At 45.0% G+C, this 18,447-nt stretch overlaps 1 protein-coding gene across 5 annotated transcripts; it reads right to left on the bottom strand.

The window, feature by feature from the left end:
- Positions 1–497: 497 nt before the first annotated feature.
- LOC115511708 (zinc finger protein 501-like) lies at positions 498–18,132 on the bottom strand. Of its 5 annotated transcripts, none has more exons than XM_032592789.1 (8): positions 14,268–14,754; positions 8,002–8,203; positions 7,125–7,211; positions 6,180–6,346; positions 5,354–5,480; positions 4,534–4,629; positions 3,930–4,012; positions 498–3,490 (listed from the first exon to the last, which is right to left on the bottom strand). In XM_032592789.1, exons 4-8 carry the CDS (start codon positions 6,315–6,317, stop codon positions 2,387–2,389), a joined length of 1,548 nt encoding a protein of 515 aa, XP_032448680.1. In that variant the 5' UTR covers positions 6,318–6,346; positions 7,125–7,211; positions 8,002–8,203; positions 14,268–14,754; the 3' UTR covers positions 498–2,386. The 5 variants fall into 5 exon arrangements, with proteins under 5 accessions (XP_032448680.1, XP_032448682.1, XP_030167875.1 ...); XM_032592791.1 differs by lacking the exon at positions 14,268–14,754 and having other exon boundaries at positions 498–665; positions 3,450–3,490; positions 8,002–9,574; XM_030312015.1 differs by lacking the exons at positions 8,002–8,203; positions 14,268–14,754 and adding an exon at positions 18,108–18,132.
- Positions 18,133–18,447: the final 315 nt, after the last annotated feature.

The following is an 18,447-nucleotide window of genomic DNA, read 5'->3' as shown; positions in this document are numbered from 1 at the left end:
GGCAACAGTTCAAACCCCGGAGCACCAGCGAGTCCACTACAGGCCCACAGGCCACTGGGGAGCCTGGGAGAAGGGAAAGTAGCATCGTGGCATCAGGCCTGTGAGAATTGTTAGGGCCGTGGTGAAGGAAAGGCCAGATCCTGACCAGTGTGAAACTGGAATCCAGGGTCTGAATGGTTCAGAGATGGGGAAATCTGTGTGCACCAGTGATGGGGGCTATGAGTGGCTGAGTTGTTGAGTTCGAACACACCGTTGCTGGGCAGTCATCAAAACATGTAATGGAGGGGCGCCTGGGTGGCTCAGTCGAGTGAGCATCTGACTCTTGATTTTGGCTTAGGTCATGATCTCAGTTCGTGAGTTTGAGCCTCACATCGGGCTCTGCACTGACAGCGCAGAGCCTGCTTGGATTTTTTCTCTCCCCCTCTTGTCCCTCCCCTGCTCATGCTCTCTCTCCTTCTCCCTCTCCAAAATGAATAAATATTAACAGTTTTTTTTTAAACTATTATTTTTCTTCAATCGTTTGGTGGCCTATGATGGCACCTTTTGAGGCAGTGGCAGAGTGATCACACTCATTCTGGAGCTGCGGGTTGGATCCTGAAAACTGGGAGAGCCAGAATAGAGAGTTCCTTCCAAAGTCAGCTCTCCCAGGTCACGCTCTGTAGCGCCTGGCCAAGAAAGGAAAAGAAACATTACTTGTCCCCATTGCCACCTGAAAACAAGAGCTGCAACGAGAGGCAGATGAGTGTTTACTTGGGATTAAAGATTTGCAGTTTGGGGAGCACCGATTCCAGCAGTAACCAGAAAAGTGTCCTATCTGTGGGGTGAAAGCAAGGGCTTTATAGGAGAAAGAGGAAGAGGGGCAATTACATGGCTTGGGTAAAAGAGAAAAAAAAAATTACTCATTGCTACTAACAGGCAGTAACTATGACCAATTCTGGAGAATGTCTCATGGAAGCTTGCCAAGAGTATGTTGTTCTGCTGCTTTGGGATGAAGTGTGCGGTGTACCTCTGTGAAGTCCATCTCATCTAACGTGTCACTTACGGTAGATGTTATCTGATTTTTGTCCGGATGATTCGTTCATTGATGAAAGTGTGTATTAACATCCCCCTTCTACTGCATAACTGTCTCTCCCTTGACATCTGTTCGTATTTGTTTTATATATGTAGGTGCTCCTATGTTGAGCGCATGAATATTTACAGATGTTATATCCTGTTGTTGAATAGACCCCCTTATTGTTAGGTAATACCCTTCTTTGTTTCAATAATGGCATTTTAAAATGAAAATTTATACAGGGTTCGGTCACAAACTATCTATGTAAGAATCTTTAATTCATCATTACGACCTACATACGTGGTTAACGATATGTAGTAATGACGCATCATCTTGTGTTCTATGTTTTTCAGTTAATATTCAAAGACACTTTCTAGTTGAATCCAATCATCATAATTACTATTGCTGCATGAAAAATAGGACCCTGACCAACATAATGGCTTTTTCAGCAACAAGTTTGCCTCATATGCAGTTCCAAGAACCAAAAAAAAAAAAAAAGTTACAAAATTCTGAATTTAGAACTGCCAGATGATGTCACAATGCTACCCTTCTTACATTTTTATAATAATAGGCTGTTAGGCAGAATTATAAATAAATGTCTAAATTGTGTGTTAAGACTTTATTGATAAATGTTTTTCCTAGTCAGGGATTTCTAATGCAAAGTCTAACCTTTCATCTGATTTTAGTAATGCCATATATACAGTGTGGGAAACTACATGTTGACTAAGGAATTAAAAATCACTTAGGCTGCCATTCGTTTACTATAATACAGAGTGTGAAGCTTCACTTGCCTACAATAGATTTTCTACTAGTCAAGTTTTTTTCCATGCATGTAACAATAACTTCTCCAGCATTAATTTTTCTGTTATTCTCCTACAGTGACTCCATCTATAAAGATTTTCCTGTGTAAATTCCCACTTATAGGAGATTAGATTAGTATTCATACTGGATGTTCTTGTGCTACCTATGACCAGAGACCAGCTAATGTGTCTTCCTCCTTGATTATAAATATAGGGTTCCTCCAAATGTAGTTTACTCATGTTGTGTAAGGAGGAGTTAAAAATGAAGACATTTCTGTAATGAATATGACCATGGAACTTCCCCCACATGAGTCCTCTGGCTGGTTTCATATTAGTAATGTGGCTGAAGGCACTTCCATGTGAATTCACTAGAATTAGAGTGAATTCCATTATGGTCTCTAAGATCAGAGCTTATATCAAAGACTTTTCCACATAGATGACATGTTTATGGTTTCTCTCTAGTGTGTTTTCTCATGTGTCCTAAACCAAGAGCTTTGAACAAAGGCTTTTTCACACAGATGACAATCATGTCTTCTCACCAGTGTGTTCTCTCATGTTTTCGAAGATTAGAGCCTTGAACAAAGGCTTTTCCACATAGATGACATGTATATGGTTTCTCACTACTGTGAGTTTTCTCGTGTCTTCTAAGACAAGAGGTATGATCAAAGGCTTTTCCACATAGACGACATGTATATGGTTTCTGTCCAGTGTGAGTTTTCTTGTGTTTACTAAGATCAGAATTTGTAACAAAGGCTTTTCCACACAGATGACATGTATATGGGTCCTCTCCAATGTGAATTCTCTCATGTCTTCTAAGACAAGAGCTTCGAACAAAGGCTTTCCCACATAGATGACATTTATATGGTTTCTCTCCAGTGTGAGTTCTCTCATGTTCTCGAAGATAAGAGTTTTGAACAAAGGATTTTCCACATAGATGACATGTATATGGTTTCTCACCAGTGTGAGTTTTCTCATGTTTTCTAAGACAAGAGCTTTGAACAAAGGCTTTTCCACACAGATGACATTTATATGGTTTCTCGCCAGTGTGAGTCCTCTCGTGGTCTCGAAGATTAGAGCTTGTAACAAAGGCTTTTCCACATAGATGACATTTATATGGTTTCTCTCCACTGTGAGTTCTCTCATGTTTTCTAAGACAAGAGCTTTGAACAAAGGCTTTTCCACAATGATGACATGTATATGGTTTCTCTCCACTGTGAGTTCTCTCATGCTCTCGAAGATTAGACCTTGTAACGAAGCCTTTTCCACATAGAGGACATGTATATGGTTTCTCTCCAGTGTGTGTTCTCTGATGTTGTTTAAGGGAACTACGAACAAAGGCTTTCCCACATAGATGACATTCATAAGGCTTCTCTCCAGTATGAATTCGCTTATGTCTAGTTAAAGATGAAAAATACCTGAAGCGCCTCCCACACTGATTACAAACAAATGGATTCTCTCCTGTGTGACTTATTTTGTGGGTATGAAGGTTTGCGTTTCGGGTGAAGTGTTTTCCACATTCATTACACTTATATGGTTTGTGTCCAGTGTCAGTTAAGATATGTTGCGTAAGTGTGTAGGTGTGAATGAAAACTTCATACCCACTATATACAGAGAGGTCTTCTCCTGCATGACGTTTCTGCTGTTGGGAAAGAGATGAGAGACTGTTATAGGACTTCTCCCAAACATGCATACACCCAGTTCTCTACCTATGAATTCCAGGCTGGCCATTCAGTGGTAATCTCCAACTAAAACCTTCCCCAGATCACTTACATGCACATGGGGTGTTCATCACTGACATGCACAAACATTTTTACCCTTGGTAGCATCTTTATTGGAGGGCTGAGTGTTTTTGAAGATATCATTATGTGTCATGCCAATAAACCATGGTTATGCAATTATCCATTTCTCAGAACAATTATAGCTTAAATCCAGGCTAATTTCTTCCCCAGATTTAAATTGTCAATCACATTCTGTGAGAAGGTACTTATACTAATTGTTATGTGATTCTACAACTGATGACATAGGCTCCACCCAGGCCTTGAACATGAATAGGCAAGGTTCCTCCTCATGACACTTACTATTGTCCAGCAGTTAGGTGGGTCCTTCATGTAGATATCTTGCATAGATATTATTTCTTGCTTGTTATGGCTTTTTTCCATGCCTAAAATAATTGAGGAAAAAAAGAAATAAACCTGAGAAACACCTTGAGTAGACTAGGGGAATTAAAGTGTTGACAAGCTCACAAGACCAGGTAAGCACACATGACCAAATAATGTGAAATTGAGGAGAATACTGGTGAATAGACATACAATTTAGAACAGTATCAGTTAGAACAAAACTCAATGTTTAAGTTAAAGAAAAATAAAATAATGATGGGCTGTTGCAGAGAATATCAGAGTGGAAATCCTAAAAGAAAGACACTAGAAATCATGACACAGACCACAATGTGAAATTTCACCTCCAACGAGGACAGGAACATTGCTTGCCTGAGGTGAAATGTAAGTACAGGTATATGAAGAGAAACTGATGTGGGAGAAATAATGACACAATCTGAGGAATGCTGTCTCACTGGCCACTCACAGTTTCTGAAGCTGTCGTTCACTCAAGGAAATCTGCACTGACATCAATAAGACCCTGCTTACTCACTAGCCTTCTCATACTGAGCGCATGTCTGCAGCTCACCTGGACTCCAGCCTTGGGGCGGTCCTCTTTCTTCCCTCCACAGCTCCCCTCTTTGCTCCCACGGGGAGATCACATCTGATCTGAAGAAATGACACCCTATATCAATGGAGAATGGTATGTGAATTTGCAGTTCCGTGCTGAGACCAGCACCTGATATACTGCTGTACAGGCAGCTGAGGAAGAACATGAGTGTGGAAGAACAGCCCAGAGAATAACACCTTGAACACTAAAAACATTGATAAAGGCTCTCAGCCTGACACTGCACCCAAAGACAGTATGATCTCTGGTTGCTGATGCTCCTGCCCAAGCTGAGAGAGAGCAGAAGGCTTAGTGTTTGCATCCAGAAGGAATTAAATGTTCTCACAAGGGGATTAACACTATTTTCAAAGGAATACAATACACATAAGCTCCACCAGAATATTCTGTGGAGTTTTATGTGGAAAGTGATACAAGATGTTATATTTTCTACCGTGCTCACCATTCCCACACTGCTTAGGACAGAAAAATATTTAGGATGTTTATTTATTCATTCAAAAAATATGCACTGTATTCCCAGCATCGTTCTGTGTCTTGGAGAAAGTGCAGTAGATACACACTTGTGGCCAAGAAGTCTGTATTCAAATTATCATGTAACACACATGATGAAAGTAAAGAAAGTTACAAATTCCATCTAGTATTCAGAAATGCTACAAAAAAATATCAGAGCAGACAGCTATATTAGAATATGTGGAAGCTCTCCTGGATACAACGTTAATAAACAAAAAGATGGATAGATATATGGAAGGATGGATGGATGAATGAACAGATGTGACCGACTCACCCACAGAGACCAGATGACTAATGTTTTCCAGCGTCACATCTCTGTACAGCATTCTCTGGGATGTGTCCATCAGGGCCCACTCTTCCTGGGTAAAGTCTACAGCTACATCTTTGTAGGTCACAGATTCCTAAAATATCAGATATTGTTTCAGTAGGGCCAGGCTGAACAATCCCTAGGGGGCAGCTGTCACATGATAGTGATAGCAGATGGGGGAGCTGTATGTATAGAAAACTGACTCCATTTGTGGTTCAAATCAAATGTTCTACTCTGCCGATCTGCCTCCTGCCCTTCAGACACATTCAAACAGAAATACACACACAATTACTTTATCATAAAGGAATGTCAATAGGAAATAACCTGGAAATTTTCCAGTAAGCTGGCAATTTTGATGTCCTGGGTGGTGATTATAACCTAGGTTAAATAGTAAATAGTAGTGAGAAGCACCTGGCTGGCTCAGTTGGAAGAGCATGTGACTCTTGGCCTCAGGGTTATGAGTTTGCGCCCCATGCTCACTGTAGAAATTACTAAAAAAAGAAAAAAATATATTTGTATGTGTGTATATGTATGTATACACACACACACACACACACACACACACGCAGATATACATACACACACACCCACCTATATATATATATGTACTGGGAGTTCCAATGAGGTAATGTGCAGTTGCGTCTTTTACAGCAAACACTTCATACGTACAAATGTAGGTATATAAACATTAAAGGTAGACACCTATGAAGCAATGCCCAGCATTCTGCAGGATGAACAACTCTCATGCAGAACTTGAGGTCAGCAAGTCACACCTCTCATGTTACAAACTCACTTGTTCTTTATAAGGTATCAGGGCAGACAGGTCCTGCGGTCCGGTTAGGGGCTCCTGAGATGGCTCGTCCGAAGGATGGCCCCACAGTGATCTCTCCTGCAGTGAGCTCTCCATTCTTAACAACAATGATGACTGCATCAATCCTCCCTATGGTAATCCTGTTGTTTCTGTTGAAAGGCAATAGAATCCTCTCGATTACTTGTAGCCTCTCCAATCCTTCTAAAATTGCAACAGGATTCTAAATTTGACTCTAGTTTTACCCACATTCTGCCAAATACAGAGTTAATTTTTTGAAAAATACTCCCTAGGCACTGTTTCAGATTTCCAATTTTAAAAAGTTTAATTATAACGAGGGAAAATGGGTGAAAAGGGATAAGGGTAGTAAAGAGGATTTAGTCATCTTTGGAAGTTTCCAGATTAGTCAAGTGTATGTTACCAAACCTTTAGTAAGCTTAAAACTGAGGGGAAAAGAAATGATGGCTGATTTCTTCTCTCACACAAAAGTTTCCTGTACTCTCTGGAAAACTGCAGAGCTGACCTGCTCAAAGGCCCGCCTCCTCAGTGGAGCGTAAACTGCTGGTCTTGCTCATCTCTATCACCTGTCACCACGTGCCGAGGTCACTGCAGCCACTACCATGGCCCACGGGTAAATCACCCCCCAACCAAGCCCATACACTGCACGAGGAAGGAAAACTGTGCATGTTTCTTTTCTGCAAGGACATCCTTAAGGAGCATGAGATGCACTGGTGTAAATGCTGGAAAGGAGACTTCTTCCTGATCCATCCCTGGCCAACAAAAAGTATCCGCGCGTCCTGGCAACAATGAACTAGAACCCAGACCCTTGAAAACTGCCTGGATGCACTTAGAAGACTTGGGCCAAGAGAAGCCTTCCCAGCCACAGGCAACAGAGGCATCATTCAGGAGAAGGATCGCATATCCACCCACCTGCACTTGCATCATCAAGGGTTCGGCCACCACGTCTCTTCCTCCGGATTTCCACTCACAGAGAGTGCAAACCATATGCAGGAAAAGCTGGGCAAGGAGAGAGAAGCCAAGAGACTCCAGTCTTACCCACAATTCCCAGACCCCCTGGTCATGAATCCCTGATGTGCCTGCATGCAACCCCCAGCTCCCCCTACAAGAACACGCCACATGCCCTGAGACAATTGCGGGAGCTCTCACTTCTGCTTGGATCAGAAGTGACAAGGCTTTGGCTACCGCTGCTCGTCAATAAGATAGGAATATTCTTTTTTATTTTCATACGAGGCAATGAAAATCATTATTTCTAAGTTAACTGCCAACTTTTTCATAGGGATATTTAATTCCCTCCCTGAACCCCAAACCTAAAAGTGCCTGACTTAGAAAATGTACAATGCAGAGGTTTTGTTTTATGAGGGAATATATTTGTTCAATCTGACATTTTAGTAAAGTTGTAACTGGAATATTGTCGTATATTAGTCATCACCACAAATGACACCCCAGCATTTCATAAATCGTATATTTAAACATATTGGTAAAGTCTGAATTCTTACCAAAATTTTGTTTGTACTTAAATGTATTTCACGGAAAAATGATATTGTATCACAAACAAAAGTAGACATAACTCACCTCCTTACACCTGGAGTCCAAAAAATAAGGAAGACAAATTCAAAGTTTAATAATAGGACTCTCTGCTTGGAAACTTAAGAACATTCACTTAACTAATCCTCAGAATAGATCCTGCTGTTTTCAGTACAGTCACTGTTATGGACCGGATGGCAGTGTCCCCTCCAGCCTCACCCAAGTCCGTATGTCAAAGCCCTAATTCCCCATGTGATGGTACCTGGAGGTGGGGCGTTTTGAGAGGCAATTAGGTTTAGATGAGGTCTTGAGAGGAGGTCCCCGATGAAGGGACTGGAGTAATTCTTAGAGGAACACACCACAGCTCTCTCTCTCTACCAAGTTAGGACCCAGTGAGAAGGCAGGCACATCAAGGATACTGAATCTGCTGACACCTTGGTCTTGGGAGTTCCCAGGCTCCAGAACTGTGAAAAACAAATGTCGGTTGTTTAAGCCACCAATGTGTGGTATTTTATTATTGCAGCCCAGAATGACATGGACACATGACACAGTTTCAGGAAACTTCAGCAAGATGAGGAAAGTACATGGCTAAGGAATGATACAGCTAGGATTTCAGTTGTGTTCTGTTTCCCAAACTCAGATTTCTAAACATCGTCCTCTTAAGTGGTATAGCCCCCTGCCAGGTCTTACCAGGAATGCCCTGTCAGATGAAGAACCGGAGATCCCTCCAGCAATCAGAGCCTCTCCCTTTCCCGCTCATCCACTGACACCACTTAAAGTCTATCAGCCCCTAATTCCATCCCTTTTACTGCCCACCTCAATCCCCATGCACTCTTTTCTGCATGCATGCAGGACCAAAAAAAAAAAGCAACTTTATTCCAACTGCATACACGGGACCTGTCCCAATGCCTGGTTACATGGCTCGTGCTCAATAACATCTGAGACAAAAAAGCATATTTTGTTAGTTCTGCCCTCTTACCTCCCTTATACGTCCATGTCGTCCACCCACTTACCGACCAACACCCTGTGACAGACAACAGTCATGGATTTCTCAAAATCTAAAAATTCGTATAAATAGTTTTCTTCACCCCAACAACTAATGTTCTGACATTGCCTGGGTGTCCAAGGATTCAGTTCATTCTGACACCATCTTCCTATCAGATCCCACAAGTTCAAAGTCTTAGTCCCATGAGACTTCCTCTACTCCAGATGCCAACCATAAATGTAGTGCCCAGCTGCCCACATTTTCTGCCGAGAGCATTGTGGATTCAAGGGTTCCCACAATCCCTCAAATTAGACTTGGCAATTTTCTAGAATGACTCCTAGAATTTAGGAAAACACTTTACTCAGTTTTACTGGCTTATTACAAGGATGAACAGTCAGATGAAGAGGTACACGGGGTGAGGTCCAGAAGGGTCCCCAGGGCAGGATCCATCAGTCCCCATGGAGGCGGGCAGGATTACCCTCCAGCAGATGGAAGCTCTCACCAGCCTGGAGGTTGGTCTCCAGTGTTCAAGAGTGATTCTAGAGCTCAACCTCCAGCAACCACTCCCCTCTCCAGAGGCTGCTGGGTGGGGCTAATATCACTTACAAGCACAAATTTCATTCCCAACACTCTCCAGCTTTAACTTCTTCCCTGCTTTCTCACTGGCCTTGCAAGTAGGGCCTTTAGACCTGCCATCATCTTCAGAAATCCACTAGCCTGCCTCCCCGTCCAGTCCACCCAACTCACCTGACTGTAGTTTGCTCTCAGCCCCTGGGACACAAATGGTTTGGCTTCTCTCAGCAATTTTACACAAGTTCTGTTACCAGGGGAGGGGGGAAAAGTCTCTAATAGTGCTCTAATAGGACTCCATGGGGAGTCCTAAGGCTTTGCTCAAATAAGTTTATAGGAAACTGACTAAAACATCTGTATTTTCTACAAGTTTTCCTAAAAGATATATCCTTTGACATTCTGTACACAAAGTTTTCTTGTTTTTTAAAAATTTCTTTAAATGATCTCTTCTACATGAGCCCTTAAACAACGCAGGATCTGACCACGTATCCTTTTTACTCTCTAATAGAGCTCCACTCTCTGTGTGGCACAAGCCTGGTCCACAGTCCCCTACCGCAGACACTCCTTTCTGATAAGCAGAAGCCCTCATTGTCTCAAGGATGGTGCAGTGTGACGAGGCTGGCAAGACAGGAACGTGTCAGAGAACCAGGGAAACGAGAACCTGATTACCTTAAATTCCCGCTGTAAAAATAATGCTCCCTTTTGAGAGTTACTATAGGTTCACTTTTATATTTGATACAAACACATTAAGAAGAAAAAAGGGACAAACTGTTCTTTTGGGAACCAAATGCCTGTGCCTGAAATGAAAATAGATTGCCTGAGTTTTCTTCACAAGTAATTTATTCTTTTATATATGAAGACAGATCCTAAGACGTATATACTGTTTCGTATTATTCAAAAATAGTTGAAACACATCCTATGTATGGGAAAATGAACATTGAAGGTATAATTTATTCATGGAACCTATCCTATTTTGTGCGTGTAGAGCATGGCAGTCGGTAGGATGTCAACTAAATCTGACTTGGAGAAGAGGAAGGGTCTGCTCTAGGATTTCATTTGCTTGCCTGGAGATGAAGAGGAGGGGGCTGCTGAAGGTGGTGGCCTGGGCCCAGAAGAATACAGAACCTCTTCTCCTCCAGGTCTTAACTACAGGCAGGCACACTTTGTTGTATTGTGCTTTACAGATACTGCTTTTTACAAAGGTGTGTGGCAACGCCATGTGGATCGGTGCCATTTTTCCAAGGGCAATTGCTCACATTATCTCTGTGTCACATTTTGGGAATTCTCACAATATTTAAAACATTTTCATTATCATATTTGTTACTGTGGTCTGTGCTCAGTGATCTTTGATGTTACTATTGCAATTGTTTTGGGGTGCCACGAGCTGTGCCCATAGGTGTGGGCTACCTTAATCAGCAAGTGTTGTGTGTATTCTGACTGCTCCACCCCCCAGCTGTCCCCCTTCTCCTCTCCTTGGGCCTCTTTTCCATGAGACAGCCGTACACCGGCCTCCTAAGTGTTCACGGTCTGTCACGTTAAATCAAGAGCTAGAAATGAATGAGCTTCGTGAGAAAGGCACGCTGAAAGCAGAGACAGGCTGAAAGCTAGGTGTCTTGTGCCAAAAAGTCAGCCAAGCTGTGAATGCAAAGGAAGAGTCCTTGAAGGAAATTAAAAGTGCAAGTCCGGTGGACACATGGGTGATAAGAATGTGAAGTGAGGGGAGCCTGGGTGGCTCAGTCGGTTAAGCGTCCGACTTCGGCTCAGGTCACGATCTCACGGTTCATGGGATCCGGCCCCGTGTCGGGCTCTGTGCTGACAGCTGAGAGTCTGGAGCCTGCTTAGGATTTTGTGTGTGTGTCTCTCTCTCTGCCCCTCCTCTGCTCGTGCTCTGTCTCTATCTCAAAAATAAATACACATTAAAAAAAAAGAAAGTGAACTGAAACAGACCTATTGTAGATATGAAGAAGGTTTGTGTGGTCTGTATAGAAGGTCACGATTCCCTTAAGCCAAAGCCCAATCCAGAGCAAGGCCCTGACTCTCTTCAATTAATTCTCTGAAGGATGAGGGAGGTGAAGAAACTTCAGAAAAACATCTGATGCGAGCAGAGGATGGTTGGTGGGAGTAAGGAAAAGCAGTCGTCTCCATAACATAAAACTGCAAGGTGAGGCAGCGAGTGCTGATACAGAAGCTGCAGCCAGTTACCCAGAGGATCTGGCTGAGACAATTCATGCTGGTGGCTGCACCGACCAACAGCTTTTAAGTTGGAAAATCTACTGGAAGCCTTCTGTCGGAAGAAGATGCCATCCAGGACTTTCATAGCCAGAGAGAAGTCAGTGGCTGGTTTCAAACTGCAAAGGACAGACTGACTCTCTTGTTAGGAGCTAAGGTGGCTGGTGACTAAGTTGAAGCCAACGCCCATGTACCATCCTGAAAATCCTGGGGCCCTTAAGAATTATACTAAGTCTACCCTGGCTGAGCTCCATCAACAGACAACAAAGGCTGGATGATAGCGCATCTTTTTAAAACGTAGTTTGCTGAGTATTTAAGCCCACTGTTGAGACCTACTGCTCAGAAAAAAAATCCTTTTCAAAATGTCACTGCTCATTGACAATGCATTTGGTCACCCAAGAACTCTGATGGAAATGGACAATAAGATTACTGTAGTTTTCATGCCTGCTAACACGGCATCCATTCTGCAGAATGGCAGGGGCACTGGGGTCAGACATATGGATTCAAGACCCAGAATGTTGATAAATTATACAGGAATAAAAACTTACAAAGATCTCTATAAGAAAAAAAATCCAAAAAACAGATAGAAGAGTTTCCCCTCTTTAACTTGTAGGCACACTTTTTTTTTTTGTTAATGTGTATTTATTTGTGAAAGAGAGAGAAAGAGAGAGGGCGGGCAGGGAGAGAGGGAGACACAGAATTGGAAGAGGCTCCCGGCTCTGAGCGGTCAGCACACAGCCCTACATGGGGTTTGAACCCACAGACTGTGAGATCATGACCTGAGCTGAAGTCAGACACTTAACTGACTTAGCCACCCAGGGGCCCCAAGGCACAGTTGTAAATATGGCATAGTTGAATAAATCCTGAAAATATTTGTTGTTAGAAAACAAAAGTTGTTTTAAAAACGTGTTCAGAGAATGTGGTTCTGAGAAAGTAGAGAAATGATAGTGGCAATTATTCATGAGGAGATCAGAGGAAGAGTCATACAGAGAAAAACAGACAAGTGCAAATGCCCGAGGTGGGACAAGCCAAACAGGACTGTGAATTAGCAAGTGGGTGTTGGCACTGGGATAGAGAGTCACAGTAACACCCCTTGGGTGACAGGTAAAACGTAAGTTTTAATATTTATTAAGTATCATTTGTTTTGTGCTGTTTTCATCACTGGCAAAAAGTATTAGAATCAGCTTGTGTAATTTTTAGGAAACAAAAGACAATATGGAAGCTTGTTTTGAAAGGAAAATGGATAGAAGCATTAATATACAATTACTGAGACAGAGCTCCTTATATGCCTGGTTGGCATTTATCCCAATACAATGATACCTGAGGCAGAGTGGAGAAGGCAGGCACTAATCTTAAAGTTAAAAGACTGAGATACTTAAATTGGGTCTGATAGTTGGCTTCCTAGTGCTGGTTCCTTCTATCCCTTTTATTATTATTATTATTATTATTATTATTATTACTATTTAATGGTTTGTTTATTTTGAGAGAGAGAGAGAGTGGGACCAGGGTAAGGGCAGAGACACAGAATCCAAAGCAGGCTCCAGGGTCCAAGCTGTCAGGACAGAGCCCAACATGGGGCTCATACTCACGAACCATGAGATCTTGACCTGAGCCAAAGTGGCATGCTCAATTGCCTGAGCCACCCAGGAGCCCGTGGTTCCTTCTGCCCTTTAACTTAGCAGTGCAAGATAATTAGTGTTTATCAGACAGAACATGAGCAGCGTTCAATCTGGAAAACAATTAGAGAATATCAAATCCCTAGGCTCTGCCCTGTTGATATATAATTCCCAAAGATTTCCCAGGATATCCTAGTTCTTATGTTGCAATGTTTTATGCATCTTTGATATCTACAGGGCTTCTAATGGAAAAGGCAAGCTTCCTTGATGGAAGCTCAATATGACTGAGAGACAGCTGCTATGTCCAGGTGTCAGGAAGAGGCAGAGTGGCTCAAGGTTTCAATACAGGAGTGGTGGGTCACTTGAAGTTCTGACATCCTGATTTTTGTCTCAGTTATGCAGTCGAGTGTTAACATTCAGTCACAGGACAATGGTCATTCAGGTGAGAGAGGAGATGCTGTCTTCAACCTATCAGGTTCAGTCATCCTTTTGAGTCTTTAAAGATCACCAATGTGATTTGTCATGTGTTGAGTCAGCTGACATCACTCATCATTGTTCTCCATGCTATTAAAGCATCAATAATCCCCAGGCCTGACCAGCTATTACATTTCAGCAAACGCTACCAGTGGTTTGTGTGTGTATGCTCTGTAGCCATGTGTTCAGAGCTCTTTCTTCAGAGAGTTTTGATAACATGCAGATTCACACATGAAAAAGCCAATGCAGAAGTCAAAATTCACATAGTTATGTGAAATAATTTTTTAAAAAGGTTGTAACATTTATTTATTTTTGAGAGACAGAGTGAGAGTCGGGGAGGGGCAGAGAGAGAGGGAGACAGAATTGGAAGCAGGCTCCAGGCTCTGAGCTGTCAGCAGAGCCCGATGCCAGACTTGAACTTGTGAACCACGAGATCATGACCTGATCCAAAGTCACACACTCAACCGACTGAGCTACCCAGGTGTCCCGTGAAATAATTTGTAACCTTAATGAAAAGTGGTTTAAGACTATTTCCATTATAATAAACAATACTTATTCATGTAGGGTGGAATTTTCTCCTGGAAAAAAAAGGGCACAAGATAACAGAGACTCAAAGACATTGTGTATACAGTTTGCTTTACTCAAGATACCTACCTTATGGGCTCAGCTTCTCATAGGGATATGTGTTCCACATAGACCCAAGAAAACTCACTCCATGTAATGTGGAGACTCTCAAGTACATATGTAAACACCTAAACATTGAAGATTTGACGGAGAAGGTGGTCTGCAGGCTGGATGGGTCACAGACAGAATTCTATCACTGGACTCCTAGGTAAGCAGAGAGGGATAAAGAAAAGCAAACAGAGAGTCCAACTGTCAAGGCCACTTAGCCACCAATGGTGTAAAGTCCTGGCTGCTTAATCAGAGTCCACTTCCCAGCAGGTCTGAGTGGAGTAAGCTGAGCTCAGGGGAATGGAGATTTGGAGACTTGGAGGAGCACTGGGTCCCCTTTTTTAAGGAACTCCATAGTGGTTACTGTTCTGTTACCTAAAAGAAATATATCTTCCAAATTCTGAATTGAGTTCAAATACTAATATTAAATCAACTTAAAATTGTTTTGAGAAAGAGGGCACCTGGGTGGCTCAGTTGGTTAAGCATCTGACTTCGGGTCAGGTCATGATCTCATGTTTCCTGAGGTTAAGCCCCACGTTGGGCTCTCTGATGTCAGCATGGAGCCTGCTTCGCATCCTGTCTGACTTTCTCTCTGTCCCTCCCCTGTGGCTCACTCTCAAAAATAAACATTAAAACAATTAAAAAAAAAGTTTTAAGAAAGCCAGAAGAGTGTCTTCTCTTGTAAATAATCTTTGAGAAGTTATGCAGCATGAGTGGTTGGAATCAGGTATTGCCAAATTCCAACCAGGATCACATTTTCCAAAGGAAATATAAAAAAGAGATGTTAACGCTTTCATGTTAAACTTTCATGTTAAAGTTTATGAAGTGTACATTGGGGCATGTGGGAGGCTCAGTGGTTTGAGCATCCAAGTCCTGATTTCTTGGCTCAGATCATGATCTCACAGTTCATGATGAGTTCCAGACCCACATTGGGTTCTGTGCTGACATAGCAGAGCCTGCGTGGGATTCTGTTTCCCTCTCTCTGCTCATGCTCTCTCTCAAAATAAATAAATAAAAACTTTAAAAAGGTATAAATGAAGCTACTGAAATTTGAAAATCTAATTTCCTTACTGATTTTTAATGCTTATGGTGTGAAACCTAGTAATAGGAAACCTCCCTAAAATGGAGTGGGCAGATGTGGCAGGGAAAACTTTCACACCCTAGAACACACAGTCAATTGCAGACCCAACAGGAAGAGGGACTGGACCCTTCCGGGACTTGGCCTTGCACGTGGATACTACTCCACAAGTCCAGCAGGAGAAAGAGACATTTTCCTCAGCCCCCAGAACAACAGTTCAGCCAGTGAGAAGCCACCACACTTCAAACTCTGTTTACTCCAATGGACTTTTTGTTCACAGCAACCTTCCCAAATTACCCCTTTTCTCCTTAAAAAAGCAAGCCTCCCCTTGTTTCCCATGCTTCCCTACAGTTTTTCTAAAGCCTGTTTGTCCAGGATTGCAATTCTCTTTTATTCATTCCCAAATAACCCCATCAGTTGCTGCTAAAATAACAGGCAGTTCTACTTTTTTTTTTTTTTTTTTTTTTTTTAAGACAGAGGGAGAAAGCGAGCGAGCGAGCAGGGGAGGGTAGAGGGGCATAGGGAGAGAGAGAATCCAAGCAATCTCCACGCTCATCATGGAGCCTGATCTGCGGCTAAATCCCATGACCCTAGTAGCATCAAGGCCTGAGCTGAAATCCAGGGGTCCGACACTCACTGACTGAGCCACCCAGGTGCCCCGTGGCAGTTTTGTTTTTAAGGTTAACAATGGCAAACAAGAAACATCCCTCAGATATCCAATGTCCTCACATATTGAAAAATTACTTTTTCATTAATTGAAAGCAAAATACGCTTCCTAAATGGTACCAATTATACAAGCCTCATTCATTATCCCAACGACTTAAAACATTAAAATAAAAACAGTGATTAGAATATCTATACACCTCGGGGCGCCTGGGTGGTTCAGAGGGTTGAGCATCAGACTCTTGACTTTGACTTAGGTCATCATCCCAGGGTCTGGCATCCAGAGCTGCATAGTTGGGCGCTGGATGTGCAGCCTCCTTGGGATTCTGTCCCTTCCTCTGCCCCTCCCCCACTTGCACTCTCTAAATACAACAAAAAGAAAAGAATATCCCATACTTCCCCCCCAAAAAAATCTTCAGATAATTCTGGAAGTCGCCCAAGAAAACGTGAAGCTGCAATACAACGAAGACTTAACGACCCAAGGCGATTCCCGGTGGCAACCACGCTTCTCCCCAAGTCCCGTACACTCAGCCTCCCGCTGAGCACCCTCTGCTCTGGGCCACGTCCAGCCTATCCCGCCGGATCTCCGCCACTAGCATAGACCCTGCCTGCCCTGCTCGGTCCATTATCCCGCGCCAAGTGAGGCCGCCGCGGCCGCCGTGGTCCCGTGAGACCCGCGCTCGCAGCCCGGTGTGTCCAGCCAACAGGGGATACACACACACTTGTCACCCTAATGGGGACACATCGGCGCGTTCAGTGCAAGAGGCTCCAGGGCTCGGAGTCTCACCTGGAACTGCTCGAAACAGTCATGGCAGTTAGGGAAATACCAGCCAGCTCCCTCCGACCGGAAACACCCCCAAACCGAGAGGAGCAACCAACCTACTGGCGCGTGGGATGGAGGGAGGGGCGGATCCGGAGGGTTGGGCGGAGCGGGGGGTGACCCCTCCCCAACAGCCCGGACGCTCCTCGCCTTCAAAGACCCCGCCCCAATGGGGCCACGTCCAGCACTGGCCTCGCCCCTCAGATGACGTGCCTTTCCCGCTCTTCGCACACCTTCCCTAAGCCCCGCCCCATGCTGGACACGTTTTACGCCGGCCCGGCCCCTTGGCAAACGCTTCTTCCCCGCTCTTTCTCCCTAGGCCCCGCCCCACGCTGGCTACGTCCTACACCCGCTGCCCTGTTCCCCTACGGTACCCTCCCTGCTTACCTTCCCTGCGACCCGCCCAACGCTGGCCACGTCGGTGGCCGGCGTCGCCCCGCTGCTGACGCCCCGTCCCCGCTCAACTTCACAAGGCCGCGCCCCACGCTGGACAGGTCCTAGACACGCCCCGCCCCTCCGCTGACGCCCCGGTTCCTCTAACCCTCCCTTAGGCCCCTCCTCGCTCTGCCCACCTCTTGCATTGGCTCCGCCCCTCCGCTTAGGTCCCCTTCTGGTCTCTGTTCAACCTCCTTAGTCCCCGCCTCACGCTGCTCACGTCCTCGCCGGCCCTACCCCTCGGCTTTTGTCCCGTTCCCGCTCACCCTCCCTATGCCCCGCCCCACGTTCGTCACGTCCTACAGCAGCCCCGCCCCTCAGTGGACGTCTCCGTCCCCTCCCTCTGCTCACCTCCTTAGGCCCTGTCCCGCGCTAGCCACGCCCCAAGATGGCCCCTTCCTTTAGCTTACGCCCAACCTGGTCTTTGCCCACCTTCCTAAGTCACGCCCCACGCTGGTTACGCCCTGACCGGCCCCGCCCCTCCGCTGACGACTCCTCCTGGTCTCTGCTCACCCTCCCTAGTCCCCGCCCACGCCATGACCTCCCTCGGACCTGGGTTCTTGCTCTTCACGTTCCCCCCACGCCCTGCTACCCCCGGGGCCGCCGCCTCCGCCCCTGGCCCTGATATTGGCCTGACCCCATTCCTCTCCCAGACCCACCTCCGAGCCATTCTCATCCTCCTGCAGTGAGGCCCTGCCGTCGCCAGGCCTTCCATTCGCGGTCACCTTGTGGGCGAGGCCCCTGGGCCCCGGGCTGGGGGAGGGGACCACCCCGTTGTGTGACACCTCGTGCTGTTCTGTCCCCAAACCTGTTCCCCCGGCCGTACCTGCCAGAGTGTGCCTACATTCCCGATATCCCACTGGAAAGTGAGCTGCTAGGACGTAGACGGCATCCGTTCCGTCGCCGAGTGCCGAGTGGGCGGCGACTTGAGGGAAGAAAGACCGGGAGGGAGACGCCGGGCGACCGCGAAGGGAGAGTGAGTAAAATGAGCAGCCTAGAGGTTGCCACGTGGGGGGTCCTGTGCACCGGGGGAAACGGTCCTAGTGGACGGGAGTGCCCGGGCTCGACCCAGCGGGAGCAGCGGAGGGCTGGCAGAGGGGCGGGGGGGGGGGGTGGGTAGCAGGGGGCACATCCCGAATGCATTCCCTTTTAACCGTATTGTGTGA

The sequence above is a fragment of the Lynx canadensis genome, chromosome B1 (genome assembly GCF_007474595.2).
Source record: "Lynx canadensis isolate LIC74 chromosome B1, mLynCan4.pri.v2, whole genome shotgun sequence".
Taxonomy (NCBI): Eukaryota; Metazoa; Chordata; class Mammalia; order Carnivora; family Felidae; genus Lynx; species Lynx canadensis.
This window is presented reverse-complemented; position numbering and strand designations above follow the sequence as displayed.